Below are 12,647 nucleotides of genomic sequence, written 5' to 3' on the forward strand. Positions count from 1 at the left end.
TACCTACGTTTTCTAATTAATTTATCAACTAGTGAAGGAGAATATCCATTACACTCACCTACATTCCTAATGTAATCTCTTTTTATTTCATATCTTTCGTTGGAAAGTGGGAAACTAAGAAATTTAAACTAGCCATTTTATGTTCAACACTATGATGTGATTCGTTAGGAATATATCTGCGTGTGGTGGTATTTTTCCTATAGATATCAAATTCCAGGCAATTAGTATTTCTAGTATTTCTAATAACTAATGCATCTAGAAATGGTAATCTGTCGTTGTTCTCAATTTCATGCGTAAATTTAATGGAAGGAAAACGATTATTTAACTTAGAAATAATCCAGAATCCAGAGAAGAACGGCCTCAAAAGTTTCCGAGGAATATAAGCAGGATTGGGCTTCACTTGTGCAGGCTGCAAAATACCTTACTTGTGCAGGCTGCTTTGTAAATTTAGTTATCCTGCAGATGTACTTAACCTACTTCGTGTACCTGACTTTATCGAAAAGAAGTTAAATGAAGAACAATTTGAAGAGAAGCATGTAAAAGAAGACGAATACGAGGAGGAAGAGCAAGAAGAAGAAGAAATGCAAAAAGAAGAAGATATTTCTAAAGAAGATTGTTTTTTGGACAGCAGTAATTCGATGATTGATCAACTATCTTTTTTCGAACTAGATATAGAAGATGCTTTATAGGTAAAAGTTAATCACACGTTGAATGAAAGATTAAAAATAACTTCATTTTATTAGTCTTTTATTATTTTATTAAAAACACAAATTTACAGTCAAAATTTTTATTAAATGTAAGTTGTTTAATTTTGGCCAAAAAAGTAGTTTCTAGAAACCATAGTGCACTGTGGTAGTGGGTGTAGGTGATTCGTCATCATAGCTGTCTTGTTTGGGTGATTTTTTTTGTAGTCAATTTTCTTGATAGTGTCGTCAATTAAATCTATGAGATAACCATTTTGCAGTAAGTTATTTCTTATTTATAAATTACTAACTTATTACTACCTTACTTACTTACTAACTTATTTAAAATTTATTAATTTTTTAAAAAAACATGAATTCCTATGATTGGACTTGCACTCTAAAAAATATCATTTCATAATTCACCATTATCTACCGCCTTCAAACTAACCAAATTCTCTTAGAATTAACTCTCCTGGTCTATAAATTAGGTAAACACGGTAGATAACTTCAAACCGTATAAAAGTTAACAAACTGACTGTGTTATCAGTTAAATCGAAAAACGACAAAAAACGAAAAAATGGAGCTTTCCAGAAGCCTGATTTTCAGTGTCATTGTGGCAGCTTTAGTGTTGACAGTTCAAAGTCAACAATACGTCCCGATTCAAGTTCTGTTTCCAGTAAATTCTTCATATCCTTTGTATCAGAATTATTCGGGATACAGGTATGTTAATATTTATTTTGCAAGTAAAGTACCGGCTGAAAGATTATAAATATATTTCATAGAGAAAGTAAATATAGAAAATATGATTCGAAAAGCGTAACTACCACGCAATTATTAATTTAAATAGAATGTAAAACAAAATCAGTCTTTTGTAAAGTATTATTCAAATTTTGAAGTAGAAATATTCATTTTTTTATTTATTATCCGTTATCATTTTCACATGATATTTATTATTATAGTATTTTTAAATTTATTAGTATACTTTGTACAAAAATAAAATAATTATATTCAGAATAGTAGGTATATTTCGCATATTTGAATTCATAAATATGACAACCGACATAGTATTTGCATGCACAGAAAATATTAATTGGATTAATTACTCAAATATACTATTCAATGCAATTTAATTGAATCTGAATGCTTAATTAGTAAACAGTAGTTAATCAATTATAGCTTATTTGACCATGTGACGCATCAGTGTGCAAAATACCGTATCACTGAGTAAAAACGACGTCACAAGAGTCGTAGATATACAGGGTGAGTCCTAAATAAGTTTTTCAAATAAGTCCAAAATAACCGAGTTATTTTACTTTGAAAATTTCTTATATTTGCTTATATTTTGAGAATCATTGGATCTTTTCTGGGTTTTCTTTCTTGTAAATTTAATCTACTACCTACAGTATGTCCCCGGATTATGTTTACAAGAGGAAAAAGGAAAAACATTTTGATTATTGAATTGACATTTAGAGGAAAACGCATTCTTCATAAAAATTTCGTGCTTCTTTAACATTTTAAAACAGCAAAAAATATGACGTTAATTAAAATTATATCAATAACAATCAATAACAATCTATCAAAGAATAAATTTGGAATGATGTTACCATAGAAACCCCTTTTAATTTTTAGGACTAAAAAATTCAACTATGTTTTCATGTTTTTTTAATTTTCTCTAAAACGGTATGGAAATTTGGAAAAGTATAAACCAAATTAACTATTTTAGAGCAAGCAAAAATGTTTATGAAGAATGCATTTTTCTCAATGACGTTTTTCCTCTAGTAAAGACAATCCGGGGACATACTTATGTTACCATATTATCCAAAAATTATGTTTTTTAACAAAAACCAAAGAAAAATTCCAAATTTTTTTTTCAAAAAATTACAAATTTTTATTTCGCGAAAAAAAACTCATATTCGTGTTTCCGGGGTCGAAATATACTATCCCTAAAAATATTTGCACTTATTTCTCACCCTGTATAACATTCAAGTGCCAGCTGTTTTCGAGTTCTTGGCAGCAATAGCACAGCTTATTCAGTACCAGCTGGTCATCTTCGCTTGTTTCGAGTGTTATCAACCATGGCCATCTTCGCTTGCGCGCAGTGTTGTCAACTTTCTGAAATAGAATTTCCAACGAAGACGGTCAAAATTTACAGTTTTTTTCTAAAAATGCCCACGAGTTCCGAAATTCAATATAGTGTTGTCAACACAATACATATATGTTTTTAACTGAAAATTTAAAAATTTTCACAACAAATTTCGAGATATACTTGTCAATTTTTTTTCGCGCAAAAAAGCATGGGCATGTCCCTGGGATCGAAATATATGTACCATCCTAGAAATATCAGCATTTATTAAAAATTCACCATGTATTCAATGGAAGGGGGTACAAGAATAATGTCTGATGCCAACCGAAAATACGTATTTAGTTGCGGTAGTTAGTTTGAATTTACGCACTTTAAGAAATGCGTATCAGATAACTATTTTTTACGCATAGAGAAGAATGAGTTTAGAATTTCCCACGAATTTGGTGTTTTGGGTTAAAATTTCCCCAACTAATGGAGTTCTAAGCTCCATTGTCACTTCGTTTAAAAAATACTATCGAGTTTGGTGTTGGCTGACTGAACTGGTCTGGTATCTGGTATGTGTAGAAGAATACGCGCAGTATAGGTGACACGCAGATACTTAAAAACAAGCAAAGATGACTAGCTGGTACTGAATAAGCTGTGATATAACAGCAGTTAAGATTCTGAAAAATAAAGGAATAAAAGTGCGTATGAATTAGAGAAAAAATCTATATTTTATTTATTTGTTTCTCTCATACAGCAATTCTCAATACAACATCAGCAACTTCAACTCCAGCACGGGATACAAATTCAACCAAACTTATCCGAAATACAATTCCACTTATCCAGGTTTTAAACCAAACTATACTAACCCCGGATATAATTATAGTTACCCTGGATACAATTCCAACGCAACGAAAAATAACTTTTTCAATCAGTACTACGCTAACCAGTTTCCTGGACACAACGTCACCTTACCAACAACTTATAACGAAACCTATGATGGACACCTGTTTCAAGGACTTATCCAGAGATACGACAGATTATTATTCAACCAGGTAAGATATTTGTGATTTTTCTATTACAATTCTAAAAAACGTTGTAGGTTGTAGAGGAAGGGGGAAGTTAATCAACACGATCTTATAGATCTATTCTGTCCCCATTTCTTGACTTATAACTCATCATACAGTCTCGGGGCTTTGACAAAAACCAGTATCTGAGATGGTTTTACAGTTTTGTTAGTTATCCATCTCCGATATCAGTCGTACCAAAGTTTATGGCACGAATGGTTGTCGTTTCGGCGCAGTCAGTGGCGACGGGTTCTGGTGTTTCCCCATTTTCCCCACAGCATCTCCATTTGCCGTTGTTTCTTACCTTCAATCTACTGAAGTATCCTGTTAAAAACCCCGTAACAATGCGAAGATTGTTCGCACTTACATCAAGGAAAATCTTTGATTTTTCTCGGTCATAAGTTCTGAGAAATTTCTTCGAATGTTCTAGCCCGTTGGAGGATTCCCATTCCAGGTTACGGATGGAGCCTTCCAGGCTCTTGAGTTCCGTTTGGAAAGCAGAACAGTTCTGGTCCAGTTGGTGGAGTGTTCGCTACTTTTTATAGCTATTGTAATCGCAAAACATTTTCCGATGCACGTCATCAATTATATCGACATTGACTCTAAATTTTATAAACTTGACTAAATGAAATTTTGCCAAAAATGTTTAAATTTGTAGTATAATTTAAGATACCGAGCAGCTCTTCATTTTACTTTATAGAGCAAATGATTGTAACAGATATTTTATTTAGATTAAAGCTGCAAAAATTATTTTAAACCGAATTTTATTATCGCTATGTTGGTCACATTGCGCAGTGTTCAGCAATGTTGTCCTTTATTATTTGATAATTATCCTAGTGTCATGGCAGTCATGATTTTGTATAATATCGTGTTGTTGAATCTTTGTGAGTAATTCTCGTTTTTTTGCTTATTTTCATAGTTTTTTTTAAAAATTGCACTTTTACGTACAAACAGTTCTTTTAAGAACTAAATTCTCGAGTTTTTGTATTGCATTTCTTGAAATTGTATCGTGGAAATATGCCGAAACATTTAAACAGTCAAAGCAAAGAGCCTGTAACTTCCCTGTTTTTTTTACTATTTTGAACGAGAACGTGACAATAAAGGTCCTTTATTACCCTTGACTGCAGTCAGAGAAGTAAGTTTGAATGGTAAGCACCATTATACCACTTTCAAAATTAGTTTTTATTAAGTTCTGTGATTATTAGTTTGTGCATTAATAGATTAATAGCACCCTCTTACTTGTTATTACCACTTATGGCGTTGGAAGATGTACACCAATAAATGAATAACCCATAATAACGTTTATAATAATGTTCATAATGGACTAGTTTTTGCCAATATGTAATAAGTAAAATAAGCTATAAAACAAATAAATCAATTAATCACTAAAATATTATTTATTAAATTAAAAATAAAACGTAAAACTCGTTAAACTTTAAAAAATGATATAATAAATATGTTGTTTGTCAATTTTAAATTAAGATTCATCTTATAAATCCATCACAATCTGGCAGAGCCGTTGCCATCGCTTGTCACTCAAAGCTGATCACGTGCATCGGAAATTGTTTTGCGATTACGCCTTCTATCCTTTGGTGAGCTGGTACCCAAAGGAAATCTTTTTTTGCCTAATTTGTTCAGCTGCTCTAGGCATTCTTCGAATTGATGGTTACTGAGTTGATCGCTTTTAATGCTGCTTGACTATCGGATAAGAGATAAAATGGCTATTTCCTGTTTCCGATAGTATCTATCTAAGATAAGTGTAGATTTCTGCCTGAAGGATGCTAGGGTATGTGCCTATAGATTCGGAGTATTTAGTTTTCGGCCCAAATACTACTTGTGATATTAAATATAAAAAATCTTCAAAAAACTAAATACTGTAGAGGTGGTAATTCTAGTTCCTTAAGAGGAACTAGTTCCTTAGTTCCAATTCCTCGAGAGGAATAGTTTCTGGAACTAGATGTTTAGTTCACAATAGTTCACGACTAACACTGACATACCCGTTGCTTGCTAACGGGTTTCGTTGTCAGTCAGAACTATTCACAGTATGATCTGTATAATTTTTATAATGAAAAAACTCAAATCAGAGTGTAAAAAACTATATAACAAATCAATTGGAGCAAATAATAGGAAAATTTTACGAAAAATTGCATTTTTCCTCACTTCAAGCTTTTTGTTTAACAATTCAGAATATCTACTTCGTTTTATAAGATATTTCTTAATTTTAGGGACCTGAAGTGAAACATTCCCATAAAATATTCAAATAACCTAAAAATGAAAAACAGTATCCACGACAATTTTCTGTGGTAATTACGCCGGCTGTCGCAACAGACCAGGCCGAATCCATCGTCGTCGCCTTTATTATATCTCCGATTTGCACAACTGAATAGATTCCTTTGAACTGGTCTTTTAATTAGTTTCTCTAGTTCCTCTCAGCCCTTTCGGTCCGGGATAGGTACATAACATACGGCTGGCACTCTCCACTCCCGACTAGCATCGGGCTATGATCGCGCTGGCCGATCCGTCGCCGTCGGATTATTATATCGGTCACAGTCTCGATCCCGGAATAGGTCCTGAGGAACTAGTTCTTTGAGTTCATTCCAGGGTCGGAATAGTTCATTGGAACTAGTTCGTTCACGAACTAGACACCTCTAAAATACTGACAAATTAATTATTTACTTCATTTTCAGACGTACCGCAGAGAAGCAAAATGGTTCGGCTACAACGACGTGAGCGTTAAATATCCCACAGGAGGCTACAACGGATTCGAAATTATCTCGGCAATCAGAGTCTACAACCGATTCCTGGACGGAACATCCTGTACAGCTAGAGTCGTAACTGGCGGAGTCGGTTACCAATACGTCAAAATCAAACTAAGCTCCAGTTGGAGACGGGGATTTTTGTACAACGTACAAATATTTGGCCATTAAAACGGTTATTATGTAAAGAGTAATTCACAATGTCAACATAAAAATTACAAAATAAAACGTTAGATACTATAGACTGGAAATCGATATAGTAAATAGCTCTACATTACGAAATTGTTACGTAAAAAATATCAGAAAATTAATATCAGAAACTGGTGTAATATAAAGAATAAATAAACCAACATGATATCTTATTTAAATACCTATACCCAGAGCTGTAACAAATCAGTTTCAAAAAAACTTCTTAAAGTCTTAAGTCATTTCTAAAATCAAAATGATTTAAATCGTCAGTACTTAAGTCAAATTCAACATAAAGTTCAAATGATTTAAGTCTTGACCAATCTTGACTTAAATCATTTTATATCATGTCAAGTCATTTTCGTAGAGTTAAATCAATATAATGTAATTTAAGTCGTTTTTATTACTGAAGTCATAAAGTCAGAAAGTATATTTCTGATTTAAATCTTGTGATCTGTGAGTTAAGTCGGCAAAATGATTTAAATTAAAATAATTACAGTCAAATCAAGACAGCCCAAATTAAGTACCTATATTTGAATATTAATATAAATTTTCGAATGTCGATTTCCTTAGATTACCTATATTATTAATTTATTGATGACTAAAATCCCATAAAATAAAACGGTTAATTTTCAGACTAATTACAAAAACAAAAATATATATTTTTTTTATAAAATTTAACCGATTTTGTAGTACTTTATATGTATCCATTACTGTTTAGATGTCATCCAATATACATGTCTATTAAAAAGCAGTGATGTGTTTTGATCACTATGTAATATGTCGATGGCATAAGCTAAGGCCTATCCTTATGCCAAAGCTAAGGATAAAATTCCAGTTTGTATGTTAATGGAAATTCTTGCTTTGCTTTATCATCACCATTACAAATGATTAATTCGACGCGAACGAAGTCGCTAATACACGCTAGTATTTTTATAAAATAGGCGTTTTCTTAACATTTCACGTTGGTCCTAAAAAGACGATCAAATATTAAATAGGATAATTCTGTGGTCATTCCTAAAAATCAAAGATTTTAATAATGGCGTTTATAACATGTTAGTGTAATCTGCATTGTCCTTAAAACATTTGCATCATGCTGGAAAGAATATGGCAGAACGTACCACGTTTTAGTCACGGTTGGCAAAACGCACCAGCGTTTAGTCTCAACCAATGAGAGCAGGGAAAATCACATTATGGACTATATAATGGTACATTTTGCTTAAATGCAGACCGGACGAGTATGAATATCTCCTAAGTCGATTTAGACCATTAGACCGAAACAATACTCAACGAAGTAAGTGACCCTGGTCCAGATTAGCACTGGTAGCAAAAAGAAGACGTTAACTTGAAATTCTTCTTTAACATTTTTCATTCTAATAATAACCGAAACAATACTGCACTTTACTAACTCATCGATCGTATTTACTGGACCGCTAATTTGGTTCTGGCGGTGCATTCGCCGACACAAGCAGCGCGCTTCCGTAAAAGTTGCCGCTGAAAGCCGATACCGGCAACCGGCAAGGCGGCAGCGGCCGCTTCCAAAATAAAACGGCGAATAATGTTGAATCACGGCCAGCGGAACGTCCGACACGGCCTGTTTTCTTCCGATGTAGGTCAGTTCGAACAGTCACGGCACACTTTTTTTGCCGTTTACTAAACCATTTCTCAAATTGGCCAAATTACTAGTCTTACGTGTCTGGCTTGTTATACAACTGTGAAACTAGACGGCAAACACGAATAAAACATTGTATCGTAGAACAGTCAAGCTGGGCAATGGCAATCGATGATAATTTTGGCGAGCTCCAACCCTAAACTAATTTACTAAAAATTGACATAAAACTTGTCAAAAATTGACACTAATTATAGAAAGATTAAAATAAAAAAAATGTGTCTGCACTATGTGCGCATATTTGAAGTGTAATTTCCTCTTATACTCTGTTTTTTTTCTCAGGTAAGATTTCGACAGACGATGACAGAAAAAAAGCAGATGACGTCCCATACCAATCTATTTACTTTACTAAAAAAAGTTTCTAACAATTTTTAAGTTAACTATGGATGGGTTTAAATATAAATCCGTCATGCGTCGTCTCTTGTTGTTTTTAACCAGTTTTATTGGTTTATTTCAAAAATGACAGATCGTATTTCAATTTTATTGGTTTGACGGAACGATGAACGACAAACAGACGTCGATGCGTATGAACTCGCCTTTAGATTTTTGACGCTTGTCAAAGTCTTGCCAAATTAGAGGTTATAATTTTGTGTCAACTTTTGTCAGTTTTGTCAAGTACCCTGCGTTTTGGAAGATGATGCATTTTGATTCGTGTTATTACGTGTATTTTGTGTCTTTTGAAGTCGAGTGGAGGAAAAATCGAGTGAAAATTAACTGTAGACCCAGATCACAGTTTATGGTTAATACTCGCTGCCCAGGCAAAAAGTCTTATACACCAATAAAGTTACCATCATTAAAGTTCGTATACCATCTCGTCGTAGATAAGTGCATCTCGAATATGGTAGAAGGACCATACTAAACACATACTAAAAACTGGAGTAGCTGTAAAATATCGACATCACACGATACGTAAATAATGGATTTTAGTACTGCACAAGAAAAATAATGCCAAAGGAACTGGTTTCAAAAATTAAGATTAAAGTTAATTAATCAACCTTTAAGGTACCTATAAAATTTGGTAAGTGTTATTAATTATAAAATAGTTTGTTTTATTTATTCCTGCGGAATATTACAAATTTGTATTTGTACATAAGTTATATTAATAAATATAATTAGTTTCATAAAGCTTGAAAGTAAGAAATAGTTCTTTTTTATATTTTTTTGGTATGTGGTGTCTTGTTCTTGTTTGTTTTGTATTAACACATACCGTTTTTTATTAAATTAAATAACTCGATTACATTTTATCAGTTTTATACAGTTTTTTTCACAATATTTTGAAGTAATCACTTGTCAGTCAAATTTTAAATATAATAATTTCCTGCTATGCGTTCCAGTTGTACCAACTTATTTCTTTGTAAAATAAAATAAACTACTCTGAAATTAAAATGACAGACACATATATCACTGTCAAGGATCTTCTCGTTGGACAGACTATACTTCCGTCTCTATCTGTCTGTCTGTCCGTCTGAGAACTCCGTTCGGATACCTCTATCCACGTGCCGAGTTTGGTTCCAATTGACCCATAATTAAGAGAGAGAAAAATCCTGATGATTTCGTCCATTTAGAGGCATCGGTTTGAAACGTCGAGGGCGTCATCCTGTAGACCGTCCCCAATTATGCCGAAATCGACCCACATTTTTCTTCAATATCAAATCCTTAGTCCCACCCTGATGAAGATACAAACGAAACTTCGTATCCAACCAGAGTGGGACCCTGTGCACCGTCGCTCACAATTAGCCTACCCACCAAATTTTGTCGTGATCGGACGATATCAACTTTTCACGTACTGTCACAGTGATACGTGTCGTGCATATTGATGGGCATTTTCCCAGGAAAGAACTTTTGGACGTTCCCTGAAATTGGGAATGTAAGGGAATAATCAATAGAAACCAAATTTTGTGTTTTAATTTTAAATAAACAAACTGAAAATTGCAAAATAACAAAAGAAAATCATCTAAGTCTTAAGATGAGTTTATATTTGTCATGCGTCGTCCGTGGTTCCGTCACTCCTATCAAATTTAAGTATAAGCTGTCATTTTTTAAATAAACCAATAAAAAAGCGTAAAATCAACGACAGATGACGAATGACGGATGCATTTAACCCACACTTATTCATTTGGAATATACTCCGACGACTTAGAACTGTTACTGAGTTCATTGTCTGATTTAAACTTTGAAGAATAATTATGGCCGGAGTCGCTCGAAGAGTCTATATCATCAATATGGCCTTTATGGTATTGTTACGGATTCCGTGGGTCCACTAATTTAAACTCACGATAAAATACTTAACGAATTTATTTTCTCACTTTATACACAATTACTAACTTATAACACACAACAAACTAACTATTCCTTCACCAAATTGTCCGATTTTCAATTTCCACGCGGTATTTCAAATTTCAAAAACTCTCCCAGTTGTCGATGGCTCCGGCTTATATACTCTATTGACTGCTTCTCGAAATTTCCCCAATTCTCGGAAAGCGTACTTCTTCATACCAGACAATTCTATTGTCTGATTCCCTTACTTCTCGACTTGACTAAAAGATGGCGCCTGAAAAAGTCTTTTAATTTCTGGCGGATACGTTGCGGTTGTGCAGGCAACCAGTAATACATTTTTAATTTCTGGCGGATAGGCCATTTTTCTTAACATTGCCCCTTTCTCAAATTTGATCGTCCCGATCAAGGTTTCCTGTCTGGTATCTCTTCAATCGATCCAGATGAACTACTTTCATCTTACTTCTAGGGCTGCGATGAATCCGGTACACAACATCATTTATCCTCTTGATGACTGTATAAGGACCTTCCCATGCTGGAGTTAACTTTGGGGACCTTCCTTTCTTGCGCTGTGGGTTATACAACCATACCCTATCGTCCTGTTGAAATCCCGTAGAATTAGCTCTGAGGTCGTAATGAGCTTTCATCCGGTCACTGGCTAGCGCAATCTTACTTCTAACGGCCTTATGAATGTCCAATAATCTTTCCTTCCTAGCGATTCTTTCGAACGACAGTCCAACGCTATCCTGTTCCATTTCTTCCCCAGATCGAGTACTTGGTCTTTGTCTAGCTGCGCAAATCTTACAACGTTGACACCATTTCTTAACATCTTCGCAATAATCCACCCAGTAAAAACGGTCTCTCAGCTTACTCAAGGTCTTGTTTACTCCAAGATGGGCTCCAGTTTTACCACCGTGAATTTCTTCCAATACCTGGGTGACTTTCTTCCTTGGTACCAGTAACTGAGTTGTTACTGTCCTGCCATCCGCACTTTCCCACGTGCGCTTTATCAATCCATTCTCAATCACCAGTGAATTCCACTGAGCCCAGAGAGCTTTGAAAACGAGCCCTCTGTCCGCAATATCCTGCCACGGTGGTCTCTCGCCGTTACCTTCCTTGAGCCGTAGTATTGCTCCGATGTCTGGATCTTCCATTTGATCTTTCCTCAACTGTATCGTCGTCCATTGTTCGTCAGTTCTCAGTTTAAAATTCCTTACTCTGATAGTGCTTTCGCGATGTTTCATTTTCTTGCCCAAAGTAGCTCGTCGTCGATCTGGCTCGTTGTCGATAATTTGTACCCGTCCTACACGGCACCAACGGTTTTCTCTAGTTTCCCGAACACAGTCTTCTTGGTATCACCAGGTATCATCACAATTTTCGATAATATTTCTTCCATATTTCCTGGTCTCTTCTCTTTAGATACAGAAAATTCCTCATTTCCGATTTTCAGGATGTTTCTATGGTGATCAAACGAAAAACCATGTTGACTGATCACATCCATACCCATGATAAAATCATCTTCAATGTCCGCCACTAAAACGCTATGCCGAAACTTCAAATTCCCTAACTCCAATTCCATGAAAGCCTCTCCCCGTACAACGGCCATTTCCCCCGTAACTGTACGTAAATACACTCTTCTTCTAAGAGGCATCATCTTCAATCCTCGCACTGAGTTAGTCTGCACCAACGATACCATAGCGCCTGTGTCCACAGTCATTCGATTTCTTCTACCATTGACCTTCCCGTTGATCACCAAACTGTCAGCGGTTTTTCCTAGACTCCTAACGGAAAACATCCTAGGGGCTCTGTTTTCTTCAGCCAATACTCGCTCATTAGTGTTGATTTCCGGGTGCCTATGTTCTCTCGATGGTAAACGGAATCGCATTTGGACGCGGCAATCCCGTTTGATGTGGCCATTCCTGCCACATCTATAGCAACTTATGTCCT

General features: G+C 34.8%; 2 protein-coding genes across 9 annotated transcripts in view; one reads left to right on the forward strand and one right to left on the reverse strand.

Moving 5' to 3' along the window:
- LOC115880586 (F-actin-monooxygenase Mical-like) overlaps positions 1–12,647 on the reverse strand; it is a 170,200-nt gene that overhangs the window by 102,726 nt on the left and 54,827 nt on the right. The window lies entirely within an intron of this gene.
- LOC115880597 lies at positions 1,211–6,921 on the forward strand. 2 transcript variants are annotated; one of them, XM_030897871.1, is made up of 3 exons: positions 1,211–1,403; positions 3,506–3,803; positions 6,503–6,921. In XM_030897871.1, the coding sequence occupies exons 1-3, from the start codon at positions 1,261–1,263 to the stop codon at positions 6,740–6,742; spliced, it is 681 nt and encodes a 226-aa protein (XP_030753731.1). In that variant the 5' UTR covers positions 1,211–1,260; the 3' UTR covers positions 6,743–6,921. The 2 variants fall into 2 exon arrangements, with proteins under 2 accessions (XP_030753731.1, XP_030753732.1); XM_030897872.1 differs by having other exon boundaries at positions 1,219–1,403; positions 3,635–3,803.

The sequence above is a fragment of the Sitophilus oryzae genome, unplaced genomic scaffold, assembly GCF_002938485.1.
Source record: "Sitophilus oryzae breed Bouriz unplaced genomic scaffold, Soryzae_2.0 scaffold_1639_pilon_pilon, whole genome shotgun sequence".
NCBI lineage: Eukaryota > Metazoa > Arthropoda > Insecta > Coleoptera > Curculionidae > Sitophilus > Sitophilus oryzae.

Excerpts from the sequence above, each read along its gene's own strand:
- LOC115880597 (XM_030897871.1), top strand. The coding sequence starts at position 1,261 with ATGGAGCTTTCCAGAAGCCTGATTTTCAGTGTCATTGTGGCAGCTTTA. Across the intron at positions 1,404-3,505 it reads CAGAATTATTCGGGATACAG|CAATTCTCAATACAACATCA; the intron begins GTATGTTAATAT and ends TCTCTCATACAG. Across the intron at positions 3,804-6,502 it reads ACAGATTATTATTCAACCAG|ACGTACCGCAGAGAAGCAAA; the intron begins GTAAGATATTTG and ends CTTCATTTTCAG.